We start from the raw sequence: 15,469 nt of genomic DNA, 5'->3' as shown, positions 1-15,469 counted from the left end.
TCTTTTTAAAAATAAATAAATAATAAAAAAAGTATTTGATTTGTATTTACCAGTGTCTGCAAGAGCCTCACTAAGGGAGGAGACTTCACAGTATAAACTGTCGAGAATGAGGTTTTTCTCAAGTTGGTTTTCCTATTTTAAGGTACGAATATCACAGGGACTCAAGCAAAACTATCTCAGATAGAAATAACTATCTTCGGAAGAACTGTTTTAATCGCCATTAAAGTTATAGTGGGAGGGGCACCTGATTTTGCAAATCCTTTGTTAGACTTCCTTGCCATGGCTGGTCCAACCTAACCCTGAAGTATGATTTCAGGAACTGTGTTCATTCCTAAAGCCAATAATTTTCTTGGCGCTTCCCTTGCTTGTGGGCCTCCAGACATCTTAATTGCAGCAGTAGTGGTGGGACAATCTAAGCGGGAGTCGTGAGTATTTTCTCTGCCCTCTTCCCCTGTTCCTGCAGACTATGCGGAAACTCTACGGAACAAAGGTGCTGCAACAAATAAACTGCAAGGAAAAAGAAAGATGGAAGAGGAACATAAAGATTTAAGACTAACTGATGTATGGACTTTATTTGGAACTTGATGCAAACGAACTGGAAAAAAATTTTTATAAGGCAATCAACAAAACTGAACACGGGATATTTTGTTGTATTAATCTTAGGTACAACAATAGTATTTTTTTTTAAGTTTTTAGTTTCAGAGGTACACACTGAAAAACATATGGGTAAAATAATATGCCTGGTTATTTGGGAAGGGTGAAGGGACCAGAATGAGGATTAAACAAAAGTGGGCCCCTGTTTACAACTGTTGAAGTTTAGGTGATACGTGCAACATGGGGGTTCATTTCACTATTCTATTTTTGTATGTTTGCAGTTTTCAACAGAAAGTTTAAAAAAGAGGTGCCTGGGTGGTGCAGTCAGTTAAGCATCTGCCTTTGGCTCAGGTCATGATCCCAGGGTCCTGGGTTCGAGCTCTACCACATCAGGCTCTCTGCTTGGTGGGGAGCCTGCTTCTCCCTCTCCCTCTGCCTGCTGCTCCCCCTGCTTGTGCTTTTTCTCCCTCTTTCTCTCTGGCAAATATATAAAATCTTCCCCCAAAAAAAGTTCACAAAAACGTAAGCATGGTTCTCTTAAGTTTCGCCCTTTTTTTCTCATTCTTGGTTCTTCTTCTAGCGCCTTAAAACCAAGGCCTCTGACCCCATGCAACAGAAAAATAAAAGCTCTCTCTTCTTTGAAATGTAGTCCTCTGCTGGATGTGAACAGAATTTTTTTTAGCACTTTTACGAAATAACTTTAATCTTAAAAATCCCAATTCCTTTCAGCCGTCATTTCTTTTCCTTTTCTAGTTTTATTTATTTTGCTAACTGATGGTAAGGTAAAATCTTAATAAATATTAAGATATAACCATACATTTCAAAAATAATTTGCTCCAGTGACCTACAGAAAATAAATGTCATTATTCGATTAAATTCCCCTCTGTTTGGAGGGGATTTCTGATTCTAGGAATGCTTTCAACTATCATAGAACAAATCCTTCCTTAGAAGACAGACAACAGGGGCGCCTGGGTGGCTCAGTCCTTAGGCATCTGCTTTCGGCTCAGGGCGTGATCCTGGCGTTCTGGGATCGAGCCCCACATCAGGCTCCTCCACTGGGAGCCTGCTTCTTCCTCTCCCACTCCCCCTGCTTGTGTTCCCTCTCTCGCTGGCTGTCTCCATCTCTGTTAAATAAATTAATAAAATCTTTAAAAAAAACCGTGATAAATATTAAAAATTACATACATTTTTGACATAAATAATCAAATGTTTTAACTAGGAGTTGAGTGTGACTTCAAAAGAATACTGCAGAAGTGGGGGTCTTTTAAAAGATGGGCAACATCTAACCTACTGTTTATAATTCAAACTAAGACCTAAATATCAAACTCTTGAGCGCCTGGGTGTCTCAGCCATTAAGTGTCTGCCTTCGGCTCAGGCCGTGATCCCAGGATTCTGGGATCGAGCCCCGCATCGGGCTCCCTGCTCCCTTGGGAGCCTGCTTCTTCCTCTCCCACTCCCCCTGCTTGTGTTCCCTCTCTTGCTGGCTGTCTCTGTCAAATAAATAAATAAAATCTTAAAATAAATAAATAAATAAATAAATAAATATCAAACTCTGAGATAAAACACCACTGGTCACACCTGAGGCAACTGTTTAACTGCTTCCCACCAATTCTGTCTCTCTAATGGTTTCCACTTCTGTGCCTTTCTTTTTTCCATGCCCCAGATAATGCTAAATCCAGCTTGCAGCATTTTTCTTCCTTGATGTGTCTTTTTATTCCTCATTAGAACAATTTCAATGTTCTAATCACTGTTCATTACATGTTACAGAGGCACAGCCCATGGATGTTATTGACACCTTAGTCTGGTCCGTAAGTGTTACCTACTCTCCAACAGGCAGAAGCAAGCAGTGAGCAAGGATTTCTCACATAGGACACCTTTAAAAGACATCCAGAAAACAGCAAGTATATTCTGTATGCCAATACTTTCATCCTTTTCCTTAAACAAACCCCCAGAAGAAAACTAACTCTGGTGGTAAATTATTTTACTGAACACTACAGGTATCAATTCCTAAGTTATTAATCCCTAATTAGCACTACTTAAATCAATTCTTAAATAATTACACAGAAAAGAAAAATCTTTTTCAGAATCTTTAAGCAATTTGCTTTCCTTTTTTTTACTAGCAACATTCATGCTAGAAGTCTACAAAACCAAAACAGTAAGTATTCCGAACACAGAAAAATAAAAATCTCAGAAAATGAAGAATACAATGACTATTTCAGACATTCTAAAAGCAAAAATTTAGGGAAAAAAACTTTTTCAGCTTTGTGATCCCCCCAAAAATCCATTCAAGAGACAGTGGCAAAACAAGCCAATATATGAGATTTCAGGACAATCCATTTTCCCCTTTCCAAGAGGAAAAAGAGTATGTTTCCTTGTTTGTCAAAGTCAACAATATGTGAACTGCTGGACAGCAAGATTATGCACATTAATAACTGTATACACTTGACACAACTTAATAGGCAGAAAGGTCCAAAAGATTCTATTAATGTGAACCAGTCCAGCTCTTCTAAGACTGCAATACTGGAAAATATAAGCCACCGGGGTAATAAACAATCAGGCTGCTTAAAGAGGATGTTAAGGGCTGATCGTAACAGAAATATTCAAAAGGAATATGACGGCATTAAAAAAAAAAAAAAAACCACCAAAAAACCAGTTATCAGTTTGGCTCAATGATGGGAACTAGTAACTTGTGAAAAGAACATACAGGATGGTACAACAATAACCTACTTCACTCTGAATACAGTATTATTTAATTCACAAAATTCAAGTAAAAATTACTGATGCAGCCATTACTTTAAAAATAAATTACAAAATACAACAAAGAAGTCTTTACTGGCAACATTACTTATGATAAAAAGACTACATAACCTTCCTTACTTAAAAAAGCAACATGATAGGGGGCACCTGCATGGCTCAGTTGGTAGAGCATCAGCCTTCGGCTCAGGTCATGATATCAGGGTCCTGGGATCAAGCCCCATATCGGGCACCCTGATCAGAGAGGAGTCTGCTTCTCCCTCTCCCTCTGCCCGTGCTCCCTCTGTCTCTTGCTCTCTCTCAAATAAATAAATAAAATCTTTAAAAAAAAAAAAAAAGGCAACATGATGATGGACAACTCTAAAACAAAAATAAAACAAGTACTATACATTTTTAAAAGTCACTCCACTGAGGTTCAAACTCAAGTCCTCCTATCAACTACCTCACTAGCTTAAAAAAATTGTTGGTCTTACTGTCATCCTCCACACTGCAAACAATGACTTTCCTAAAACACAGAAGTAACTTGTCACCTGGGAGAAGGAGCAAGGCATTTATTCTGTAGTCACTGGGAAGCCAAGTCAAATCTAGCTCAGTGTTCAAAGTCTTTTTTAATTTGATGCTAACCTAACATTTCTTCCTCTCAGCTCAGAAGATCCCCAATATACTAATAAGTCCTATTTCCCACCTATCTCAGCCAAACAACGTACCCAAACCTACCCAATCATTCAAAAGTCAGTTTAAGCAACCCCATCCTGTGAAACTTTGAATATTTCCAATATAATCTCTCAATAAATGTTAATATTTAGTACCCATTAGGCACTGGGTACCGGGGATACCAAGATATAGCTCCCCTGTACACAACAATCTCAGAGTGGATGAGAAAACCTTAACACAACAGAATATTCTAATATAATAGTTATAAAGTGCTATAGTAGCACCAAAAAGAAAAAAAATAAAAACCCACCAAGAATTCTGTTCCAGGTTATCAGAGGTGACTTATCAAGCGAAAACAGAGATGCACCATAAAGGACTACAGTTCTTTAGAAAAATATGAGGAAGGGAGTAAGAAACTATGTAAACATTACGTGTATTTCCACTAAACATTTATCATCTTCTATCTTATACTCACAGTGATGGTCAGTGTCTTGTAGACAGTGCCCTGATGTTAACTGAACACTCCTACGCTTTCTTTACAGCATCAAATAATTCATATTGACAGCATGATTCCAAATAAAATACCAAATTTGGCTAATGAATTTCCATCTTCTATAGACCAATGCTTTTAACTGGGTTTCAGGAAAGCAGGAAAACTGATCCGAACTTTGATTTTCCTGTCCAAAAGTATCTTACGATAAAACTACCAATAAACAAGTAATCAAAGCCACAAAATGCCCCAAATGAACAATCTACTTCTGAACAAACAAGAACAGCAACATCTTTACATTTTCTAATTATTTTGCAAAAGGTATGTCTGAGTCTAATGACAGAAGAGTAAGTGCCTAAAAAACCTTCAGGGTTAAACCAGTGTTTAAATCTAAATACCTACCAAGAATAAGAAAAATATTAAAGTCATTGCCAATTAATTAGCATGTTTCAGAAGCTACAGAAAGCTGGACTTCAAGTTTTAGTGGGTAACACAATTATTCGATGTCATTCACATTCTGGTCCCAACCAACCTTTCCAGATTCGTCTACATTTTCCCTCCTTGCAATGCCACAGTGCACTACTCAAACATACTTTTCACAACTCCCTGCCTCCTTACAAGATGTTCTCTCAGGCTCAAATGTGCTCCCCTAATTTAAAACGGATTGATCCTTTTAGACCAGGTACACGTCATCTCCACTATGAAATAGTCCTAAGCATAAATTAATCACTCTGTTACCAGGATCCCAACATGTTGCTTGTATTTCTATTTAAGCATTAATTTGCCTCATAAAGGAATGAAAATGTATACACAAGTTTCCCCATTAGCCTGTAAAACTTCTGAGGGCCTTACTCTTTGCTACTTTACAGACTCACACTGAGCCAGGCACTTAGAAACGACGAGTGAAATAAAAGTAACTCTGGGAAGCCTCGTGTTTGATGAACACTTCAGATTCCACGTCAGAAATCAAGGAATGCACCTCCAAATTCCCATGCCTCATCTTTTCTGAAGTGACCCTATTTCCTGCCATTTCTGGGTACTGGATACTGCCTAAGGACTCCAGCCTATTCTCAACATTTTCCTAATTTTGTATTCTCCGTATTCCATAAAATGATCAAGTACCTCGAAAGCTTTGGCCGTAAAGAAAAAATAATGTGCCTTCCCTTCTTCCACCAATAATCAGTCTCCAAAGAAAAAGATCAGTAGACTACAAGTCATCAAGGGAAGAAAAACCACTAGATTTTATTCCCAAATCACTTCGTACAAAAAACAAAACGAAGCTTTTTGGATGCCTGAAGACACACAAATTAGTCAAGATTAAAAGGAATGGGCCTCAGGTAGGCTAAACTCGATCTGGGGCTGCCTGAAAAGCGGTTCCCGTATTTCAGTGCTTTCCTGACTCTCCAATGCACAAACTATGCGGACAACAGTTCCTAGAAGCGAGTGAGACTTTTGGCTTCCACGCCCGTTTCCCCGATCCCTTGCTCTGGACTCCTCGTTGGCGAGCCGTTTGAACGAGGCCTTCTGTTCAGAAAAGAGAAGCAACTCTGAGGGAACAGGACCCAAAAACGGAACAAAGCGCCTGCCGGCGGTGTATGAGTAGGACGCCATTACGTGGGGCAGTGGCCTGCGCCGCTAGCGCGGAAGAGACGACCAGGACCCCCAAGCACAGGCGCGGCACCCCACAAAAGAAACCACAGGCCGAGGGAAAAACCTAGGAAAATAGAGTCTTGGCAGGCTTGACAGCAGAGAAGACGCATAAGCATGGGAAGAGGGCTTACCTTCGTGAGTCTTGGCGATCTTCGCCATTTTGTCCACTCGAACACACAGACGGAACTGGCGCTCCCAAGAACTTCCGCTCGCCGCCGCTGCCACGGAGAAAAATAGCTGGGGAATGCTCCCTGCGCATGCGCCAAGCGGGAGCGCGCTCCGTCGTGTGACACGTGACAGAGCAGCCGCCTAGATGGAACAGAGAGATGCATTGTGGGGGCGGGGGAGGAGCCACGATTGGGCCCGGAGGCAGTTTTCGTGGCGGCACGAGAAAAATCCTGGGCAATCTTGGTGCCTTAAAGTGAGTAACTTTGGCCTGGAGGAAAGTGGATTGTGCGAGGACAGTTAATAGTCACTGTAAGAAACACTACGGGTTTCAGGGCTGGAAGAAATCTTAGACCGTCAGTTCCCATTTTCCAAATCGACCGGAAGGTGTCTTGGTGCCAGACAAAAGCTTTCCTTAGCATCTCTCTCAGCTGTTGCAGTGGTTAGTTGTGGAAACAGTCATGTAACAGTCACATCCTTCGCGCTAAAATTCAAGGTCATTTTTCTTTATTTTTTTAATAATTACTTCCCATTTAGGTAGGAACTTGTTTACAACATTATTTCCAAACACTATTGTACTTCACAAATAACCCAGTAAGGTGGACAAGTTGTTGCTAATCCCATTTAAGAAATGAGAGAAAAAACTAGGGCGGGGATATATATAAAATATGCAAGGTCACACAGTTATTAAATTACACAGGAGGAACTTTGCCACCCTTTTAAAACCTTTTAACTTTATAGGTTCTTAGAAAACCACTGATCGTCAGCATTAACAGTGATGAAATGCCTCTCTTAATCCTAAATGTCATTCTTAAATCAGGAATTTTTAAAGGATCCGAAGATGGCCGTCTTTTTTTTTTTTTTTTTTAAATGCACCAATTACACTAGCGTAATTTTGAACTGTCACACTGGCCTTGGACTTTAGAAATGACAACATAACTTAGAAGGGAAGTTGGTACAGGAAGCAGCCTAGGAAAACAGGGAACGATTAAGGTTAGAGCTATCACAAAGAAAACAGTTCAACTGGCTGTGTGATAGAGTCACAACACAAATATTTAGTAGAAACTTTAGTAACAAAAATGGGATTTTTATTAGCATCACTGAAAAAAATCAATTTGATGGGATAAAATTTTCAATTTTTAATTTGTTTTAATTTAGGTTAACAATAGTTGGGGGAGGAAGGGGATGAGAGGGAAGAACATGTAGATTAATATACAAATTAATGGTAAACTCTAGTTCTTGGATTAGCTGAGGGCCCACAGATACTCCTTACGTGGTTTATAACCTACACATAGATTACATATATTCTTTTATATATACAAAACAGCCTATTTTAAAATAATGAAAGGGAAAAAGGATGAATGGGAAATAAGGAATTATATCCACCAATAATCAACAATATAAAAAAATCCATCCATATTGACAAAAAGAATCACAATCACATTGCATTTCTTGTCTCTATTTTTTAAAAAAAGATAAATTTGTATATACAGGGCAATCACTGTCCTGTAAAAATATATGCAAAGGAAATTCACTAGTGTTAATAGTGGATGTTTATGAATGATGAAATTATAAACTTTTAAATAATTTTTAGTATTTTCCTGATACTTTGCCAAGAGCACGTATTTTTATAAACACACACACACACAAAAAGTATGTATTAAAGATGGGGTGCCTGGTCGGCTCAGTTGGAAGAGCATGCGACTCTTGATCTCAGGGTCGTGAATTTGAGCCCCACCTTGGGTGTAGAGATTTCTAAAAATAAATAAACTGTAAAAAAATAAAAATAAAAAAAATAAAAAGCATGTGCAAAGTAGGTATCATATATCCTTTGTCTTTCCAAGATAGAAGCTGCACCTGCTGGCCACTTTGTATTATATGCATATTTCTCTAGGTTACTAGGTATTAAGTTAACTTTTGTAGGGCAAAGGCATATATGGGATAGTGAGATATGAAAAAATTTGCTAAAGATCAAGGGAGATTCCCTTCTTTTAGTCCTCTTCTAAAGACTAATTTGTCTTTAATTAACAATGACTTGGACATTCAGACAATAAGGGTTTTTCAATAAGTACCTTTTAATTTCCATTTTCAATATTAATAAATAATATTCAGATATCACCTAAAATACATTTCCTGCCCTTCTCTGGTGAAGTTTTTTGTTTCAAAAGTTAGAAAAGGTAATCTGATCTTTTTATAACCTAGACAATTGACAGTGATATAATCCAATTAAGAGGAGAATCCATTCCTTTTCTTTTCAAATAAGCTCTACATTCAACGTGGCGCTTGAACTCATGACTCTGAGATCAAGAGTCGCTTGTGCTACTGACTGAGCCAGCCAAGCACCCCCATTCCTTTTCTTATCAGAGGTACTTGGAGGCTAGCTTTTCTGAGTCTCAAAAAAATATTGCAAAGTAGCAAGCATACATAATTCTTCTGGACAAAAAACAAGACACAATAATTTTTCAGAATGTTAAATGCTAGCTGTAACTTGCTCAAGTCACCTTTGGGGATGAAACTATAAAATAGGCCTTAAAATTCTGTGCTATAGGAAAATCACTGTTTATCAAACCCATCCTTTCTTTTTCTTTTCTTTTTTAGAGTTTATTTATTTATTTGAGAGGGAGAAAGAAAGCAAGAGCACAAGAGCAGGGGGAAGGAGAAGCAGACTCCCCACTGAGCAGGGAGCCCAATGCTCAGGATGCCGAGATGCCAGGATCATGACCAGAGCCAAAGGCAGCCACTTAACTGACTGACCCACCCAAGGCCATCCTTTCTGAGGTAAAAGAAGACTGTTATGGATAAATGGCCCACAATCTTGATGTGTAATGTTTCCTAGAAGTCTTCTATATCAAAGGAATATCAGACTACCTAAGGCCAAAAATCCAAAACTTTCTATCTCCCTTTCAGTTATGCCTAACGTTCCAAAACTACAGAATCTTATTTCTGAAAATTTAATGCATTACTCTGTTAAATAAAAGATAACCTTCAGATGATGTTCTAAATATGTCAGTCAGTGTGCCTGTCATGCCTGACTTTCCCTTCTAGCTCCAACCTACCTGACCAAACTCTGCTCAGGGAAACAGCAGTGGGTTGTTCTCCTGTAAGAGGTAAGCACCTAGCCAGCTACCTAGAACCTGGTCTGGAATACAGGGCATTTCCACCCATAGAAAATAGAAGTTATTGGCTAAGCCAAGATTCCTTCTCTTGGAAATTTGAACTGGAAGTATGAAAGAAACTTGTTAGTTGCTACTGAAACAGAAAGAATCAAAAGAATGTCACTTTAATGACAAAAGACTGAGGGATCACAAATTCCTGCTGCTCAAGTCCCCACAGCTACCCTAAATCCAGAACCATCTCTAGCCCCAACCTTCGAACAGCCCATTCTTTAAATAGTACTGCATTTCAGGTACCTGGGTGGCTCAGTCGGTTAAGTGTCTGCGTTTGGCTCAAGTCATGATCCCAGGGTCCTGGGATCCAGTCCTGAATCAGGCTCACCACCCAGAGGGGAGTCTGCTTCTCCCTCTACCTTTCCCTCCTGCTCCTGCTTTCTCTCTCTCTTGAATAAATAAAATATTTTTAAAAATAAATAAATAGTACTGCTTTTCTTGAACTAACTTGGGTAGATTTCTCTTCCCTCCAGCTATTCCAGGCCTAACTAGAACAGAACAGCAGTATATTAACACTTAGTGTGAATTCATTAACTAGCTTCTTTTTCTAGTTAAAAGTCAACTGAGCGGTCTCTCTGATTCATAATGGTGAAACATCTAGATTCAAAGCACATATAAATCATCGGTGTCCCAGACAGCTAAGGGATTGTGGCACAGAAAGAAGCATTAGGTACCTGGAATGCTGTGATGTCTTCTAATGTGTCAACTTGGCTAAGCTACAGTCCCTAGTTATTCAAATACCAACCTAGGTGTTGCTATGAAGGCTTTTGTAGATGTGCTGTAAGTCCACAATAATTGACTTTAAGTAAAGGAGATTGGCCTAGATAAGCTGGGTAGATCTAATTCAATCAGGTGAGAAGCCTTAACAGCAGATTTTAGGCTTCCCTGATGCAGAAGAAATTCTACCTGTGGACAACTTCATCCTATGCTGAAGAATTCCAGCCTGCCCTTACTGATGGTCTCTGCCCTTCAGATTTTGGACTTTCTTAGCCAGTGTCCACAACTGCATAAACCAATTCCCTGCAATAAACCTCTTAATATGTATCTCCTGGTGGTCTGTTTCTCCAGTTAAAACCTGATTGATATGAGTGCCAAAGGCACCTGGGTGGCTCAGGTCCCAGGGTCCTAGGATGGAGCCCCATGTCAGGCACCCAGCTCTGGGGAGTCTGCTTCTCCCTCTCCCTCTGACCCTCCCCCCACTTGTGCTCTCACTCTGTCTCTCTCAAATGAATAAAAAACCTTAAAAAATAAATGCTAAAGGTAAATTTCACCATGCATCCATTCAAAAAATATTTATTGAGGACCTATTAATAAATATTTAATGATCTACTGTATACCAGCATCATTTTTTAAGTTTTTTTTTTTTTAATTATGGAGCACACTGTAGACACAAAGAGTATGTACCCTACAATTTCCCATGCAGCTGCTACCCAAGGACATGATCAATCTTTTATGTGCTGATTCCAGTGCGCCTTGCCTCAATTATAGCTCTACCAGTCATATGCGAAATAGCCACTGTTTTGAATTTTGTGTTAATTATTCCCTCGTACTTCTTTATACTTTTACTACATATGTATGTAATCATCAAGTATGTTGTTTGATTTTGCTTGTTTTTTAAACTTTTATGTAAACGGAATCATCCTAGTTATAGTCTTCTATTGTGTATAGCTGTCACTTATTCTTTTTTTCATTCCAGTATAATTAACCTACAGTGTTATATTACTTTCAGGTGCACAGTACACTGATTCAACAGTCTATACATGACTTAGTGCTCATCACGATAAGTGTACTCTTAATCTCCTTCACCTGTTGCACCACTCACCCACCCACCTCGCCTCTGGTAACCACCCGTTTGTTCTCTACGTATAGTCTGGGTTTTTTTGTTCGTCTTTTTTTCTTTGTTCATTTGTTTCTTAAATTTCACATATGAGTGAACTGTGGTATTTGTCTTTTTCTGACTGACTTATTTCACTTAGCATTATACCCTTTAGATCCATCCATGTTGTTGCAAATGACAATATTTCATTCTTTTTATGGCTGATAGTATTCCATTGTATATATACACATCTTCTTTATCCATTCATCAATTTTTTAATCCATTCATCTACTGATGGACACTTGGATTGCTTCCATATTTTGGCTATTGTAAATAATGCTGCAGTGAACATAGGGTTGCATATATTTTTTAGAGTTAGTGTTTTCATACTCTTTGGGTAAGTACCCAGTAGTAGAATTACCAGATATTATTTTAGATGCTGGGAATACAATGGTGAATAAGACACTGTCCTCGTGGAGCTTAGATTCTTTAAGGGAGAGAGATTAAGAACTGTGTGTGTGTATATAATTTCAGGTACTCTCAAATACTATGAAGAAAAGGCAGAATAAGGGGTGAGTGGGCAGGATGGAAGGATAAGATGAACAGAAGAGGTGAGATCTCTGAGGGGATGACATTTGAACAGATACTTAAATGAAATAAGGGAATGAGGATTGGGGAGAAGAGTACTCCAGACATAAGAAGTACAAATGTGCCAAGGTGGGAATGAGCTTGAGGTCTGTATGCGTCCAGAGTGACATAAGGGGTGGGGGGAAAATGGCATGAGACAAGATGGTACCACAGGTACCTAGCAGTACTACTACATTGTTGAAAAAAAGAATGAATGAATGAATATTGAATGAAGATATCTTCCAAACTTTCCTGCTCTATACTGCCTCTGTTAGCTAACACAGGGGGAACAGCCACATAATTTTTGCTATGGGATTCTCCACGATACATGTACATAAAAGCAGGAAACATTGTCATTAATGATTCACCTTAAGCTAACTGTTGTCACTAGCTGAACTAAGAAATTTGTAGGAGGTAGAGGAAGGTGGTATATGAGAATCAGAGAAATAGTAGAATTTATGAAGGAGGGTAAGGAATGTTGGGCAGACTAGGGTCCTTAGGTCAATGACAGGTGCTCTGTTGTCAGCAGGTACCAGAGTCAACAAGTTGGCAATAACAGTAACAACAGCTACAGTACAAAGCCAGCAGTGTTTGATGCCACCCAGAACCCAAAGAGACCTACTAAGCATAGTGCTTCCTTCTTAGTGATAGAAGATACAAGATGCAATAGTTTGTCCTTTACTTTGGAGGGGATATCCAGGCATTCCCCAGGCCACTATGCCCCTAAAACAGTGGTTCTCAGCTGGAAACGATTTTATCTCCTAGGGATACCTGGCAGAATCTAGAGACATTTTTGGTTGTCCCAATTCTATCCTCTGCGTAAAGGGTCCTCCTTCCTATTTCCACCCCCATTTCCTCTACCCTCTTTCACTTGGCTACCTTGTCCTCATCCTGTCAGACTGGCCCAGTGTCACCCCACCGAGGAACCTCTCCCGAGGACTGAGATATAAATGGCATGCTTTGCCATGCTCCTGAAATGCCGCAGACCTCTAAGTAATTACTTTGTATTATCATTATTTCTATGTGTCTGTCTCCCTAAACTGGACTGTAACACCTAGAGCAACTTAAAGGGAGAAATTACTGGCATCTAGAAGTCAGGGATACTGCACAACATCCTATGTGGCACAGCTCCTCAAAACTAGAAATTTTCTGGCACAGGATGTCAATAGTGCCACAGTTAAGAAATCCTGCCCTAAAAATATCACAATGGAGCAGACCCTTTATTTTCTTTGGGTTTATCTACCATCTTCTGGAGTATATGTCTTTCCAAGGCCTCCAAGTACTTACCATTTCCTGATCATCTAGCCTTATTAACAGGATTAATACAATGCATCAATATAGTGGACTAATAGAATGTTGTGCTGTATGTCCAGATGTCCATATTGCTTAAGATTATATTATGATAGTTATATCCTCCCTCTCCCTCTGCTGCTCCCCCTTGTTCGTGCTCTCTCTCTGTTAAATAAATAAAATCTTTTTTAAGACTATAGCGTGAGCTTTCACCAAAAGGTGGGTAAATAATGGGCTGAAAGCACTAGGGAGGAGTGCGACACACAACGGTCCTATTCTCGAACTTAAAGTACATGGGTAGTACATAGATAGTATGTCGATTAGCAAATGCCCCTTCCAAAATTCTCAAACGTTTTTTTCTTTCTTGGAATGTTGACTAATTTAAAATAACCTATAAAGCCTCTTTTTCTAATTCATGGCAATTTATCAATGGTTATGCCTCTCCAGGAGTCTCCATGTGTGGAAGTTGGCAGGGGCAGGGGGCACATGCATGTGCTCAGTTCTGAAACATTTCTCTCCCACTAACGCACTGATTCTCAAATTCTAACAGCACTCAAATTGTCTGAGAAGCTTTTCTTTTAAATATTTATTTATTTGAGAGAGAGAGAGAGCATGAGTGGGGGTGGGGGGCGGTTGGGGAGAGGGAGAAGCAGACTCCCTGATAAGCAGGAAACCTGATGCTGGGCTCGATCCCAGAATCCTGGGATCATGACCTGAGCAGATGGCAGAGGCTTAACAACTGAGCCACCCTGGTGCTCCAAGAGCTGATAATTCTTTACAGGTGGCCTACTAGCATGTATTGAGAAACTCCGCATATTCAAAGCCTCTTTCCTCATCTACATCTGAATTCTGGGAGAAGACAGAGCTCAAGTGTACCATGGTCAGAAAAAGAAATAAATATACCCGAGTGTTCAACAATATATGCGGTCTGTCACCTACCCCCACTTTTAGATAAAATGTGCCTATGGGTGAGAAAACAATAAGCAGCCTCCATATGAGAGAGAAAGCACAGAAGAGCTTCACAGGGAAGCCAAGATGCAGTTAAGGTCATTGTTCTCAACCCTATACAACACCTCCTATACTCTCCTGAAACAAAAATCATAGCCAATATGACCTGATCACACAGATAATTTTGAAAAATATCAATAAAATACCCTGACTGAAATATAAAAGTAATGAAAGCAAAGGTGCTTATAATAAAAGATGTATTGAGGAGAAGGGAAGCTTATGAATCACAGATTACAAGTTCTAGAAGGCATAAAGGAAGGGTTTAAGAGAGAAAATCAGCTGAAATGGAGTACTGAGGTGTATAATGAGGGTATAGGAGAGGATGATTACTAGAGGGGCTTTTAACTCAGATAGTGAGCAAGGGTAACAAGTAGGGATATCTTGCTATTAGGCTGTCAACATAAGTGGTCCCATGGATCCTCAGGTGAGTGAGAAAGGGTTAAATGGGGCACTAAAGTCACGATGATCTATAAAAGGAACAGTAAACTCTGGCCTGTGGGCCATTTCTGGCAGGTATTTATTTATTTATTTAGTAAAATATATATAACAATATACCATTTGAACCATTTTAATGTATGCAGTTCAGGGGTACTAAGTACATACTGTTGTGCAACTATCACAATTGTCTATATCCAAACTTTTTTATCACCTCAAACAGAAATTCTGTAAGCATTAAGCAACAACTTCCCCTTCCCCCAGCTCCTCGTAATATCTAACCTTCTTTTTGTCTCTATGAATTGGCTTTTTCAAGGTATTTCACAACTGGAATCATACAATATTTGTCCTTTTGTGTCTGGCTTATTTCACTTAGCACAATATTTTCAAGGTTCATCCAGGTTGTAGCACGTCTCAGAACTTCATTCCTGTTGAAGGCTGAATAATTTTGCACTGTGTATGGATATACCACATTTTGTTTATCTGTTCATCCACTGATGAACACTTAGGTCATTTCCACCAATTGGATATTGTGAATAATGCTGCAATGAACACAGGCATATATGTTTGAGTCTTTGCTTTAAATAATTCTTTTGGGTATATCTATACCTAGGAGTTGGACTGCTGAGTAATATGGTAATTCTACGTTTAGCTTTTTGAGGAACGACCAAACTGTTTTCCACAGCAGCTAAATGATTTTACATTCCCATTAGCAATGTATGAGGAATCCAATTTTCCACATCCTCACCAACACTTATTTTCTGTGTGTAATCATTTTTCATAGCCATCCTAGTAGGTATGAAGTGGTATTTCACTGTG

General features: G+C 39.2%; 1 protein-coding gene across 3 annotated transcripts in view; it reads right to left on the bottom strand.

Annotated features, from left to right (window-relative positions):
* SF3B1 (splicing factor 3b subunit 1) overlaps nucleotides 1-15,469 on the bottom strand; it is a 52,585-nt gene that overhangs the window by 28,780 nt on the left and 8,336 nt on the right. The window contains exon 2 of one of the 3 annotated variants that reach the window (XM_008687306.2): nucleotides 6,274-6,451. In XM_008687306.2, coding sequence (XP_008685528.1) covers nucleotides 6,274-6,301 — 28 coding nt within the window. In that variant the 5' untranslated portion in view covers nucleotides 6,302-6,451. Of the gene's footprint in view, nucleotides 1-6,273; nucleotides 6,452-15,469 lie in introns of those variants that run through there. The other 2 variants (XM_008687303.2, XM_008687304.2) reach the window with 2 other exon arrangements.

The sequence above is a fragment of the Ursus maritimus genome, unplaced genomic scaffold, assembly GCF_017311325.1.
Source record: "Ursus maritimus isolate PB19 unplaced genomic scaffold, ASM1731132v1 scaffold_1, whole genome shotgun sequence".
Taxonomy (NCBI): domain Eukaryota; kingdom Metazoa; phylum Chordata; class Mammalia; order Carnivora; family Ursidae; genus Ursus; species Ursus maritimus.
The sequence above is the reverse complement of the archived record's forward strand: the minus strand, read 5'-3'. Positions and strand labels throughout refer to the sequence as shown.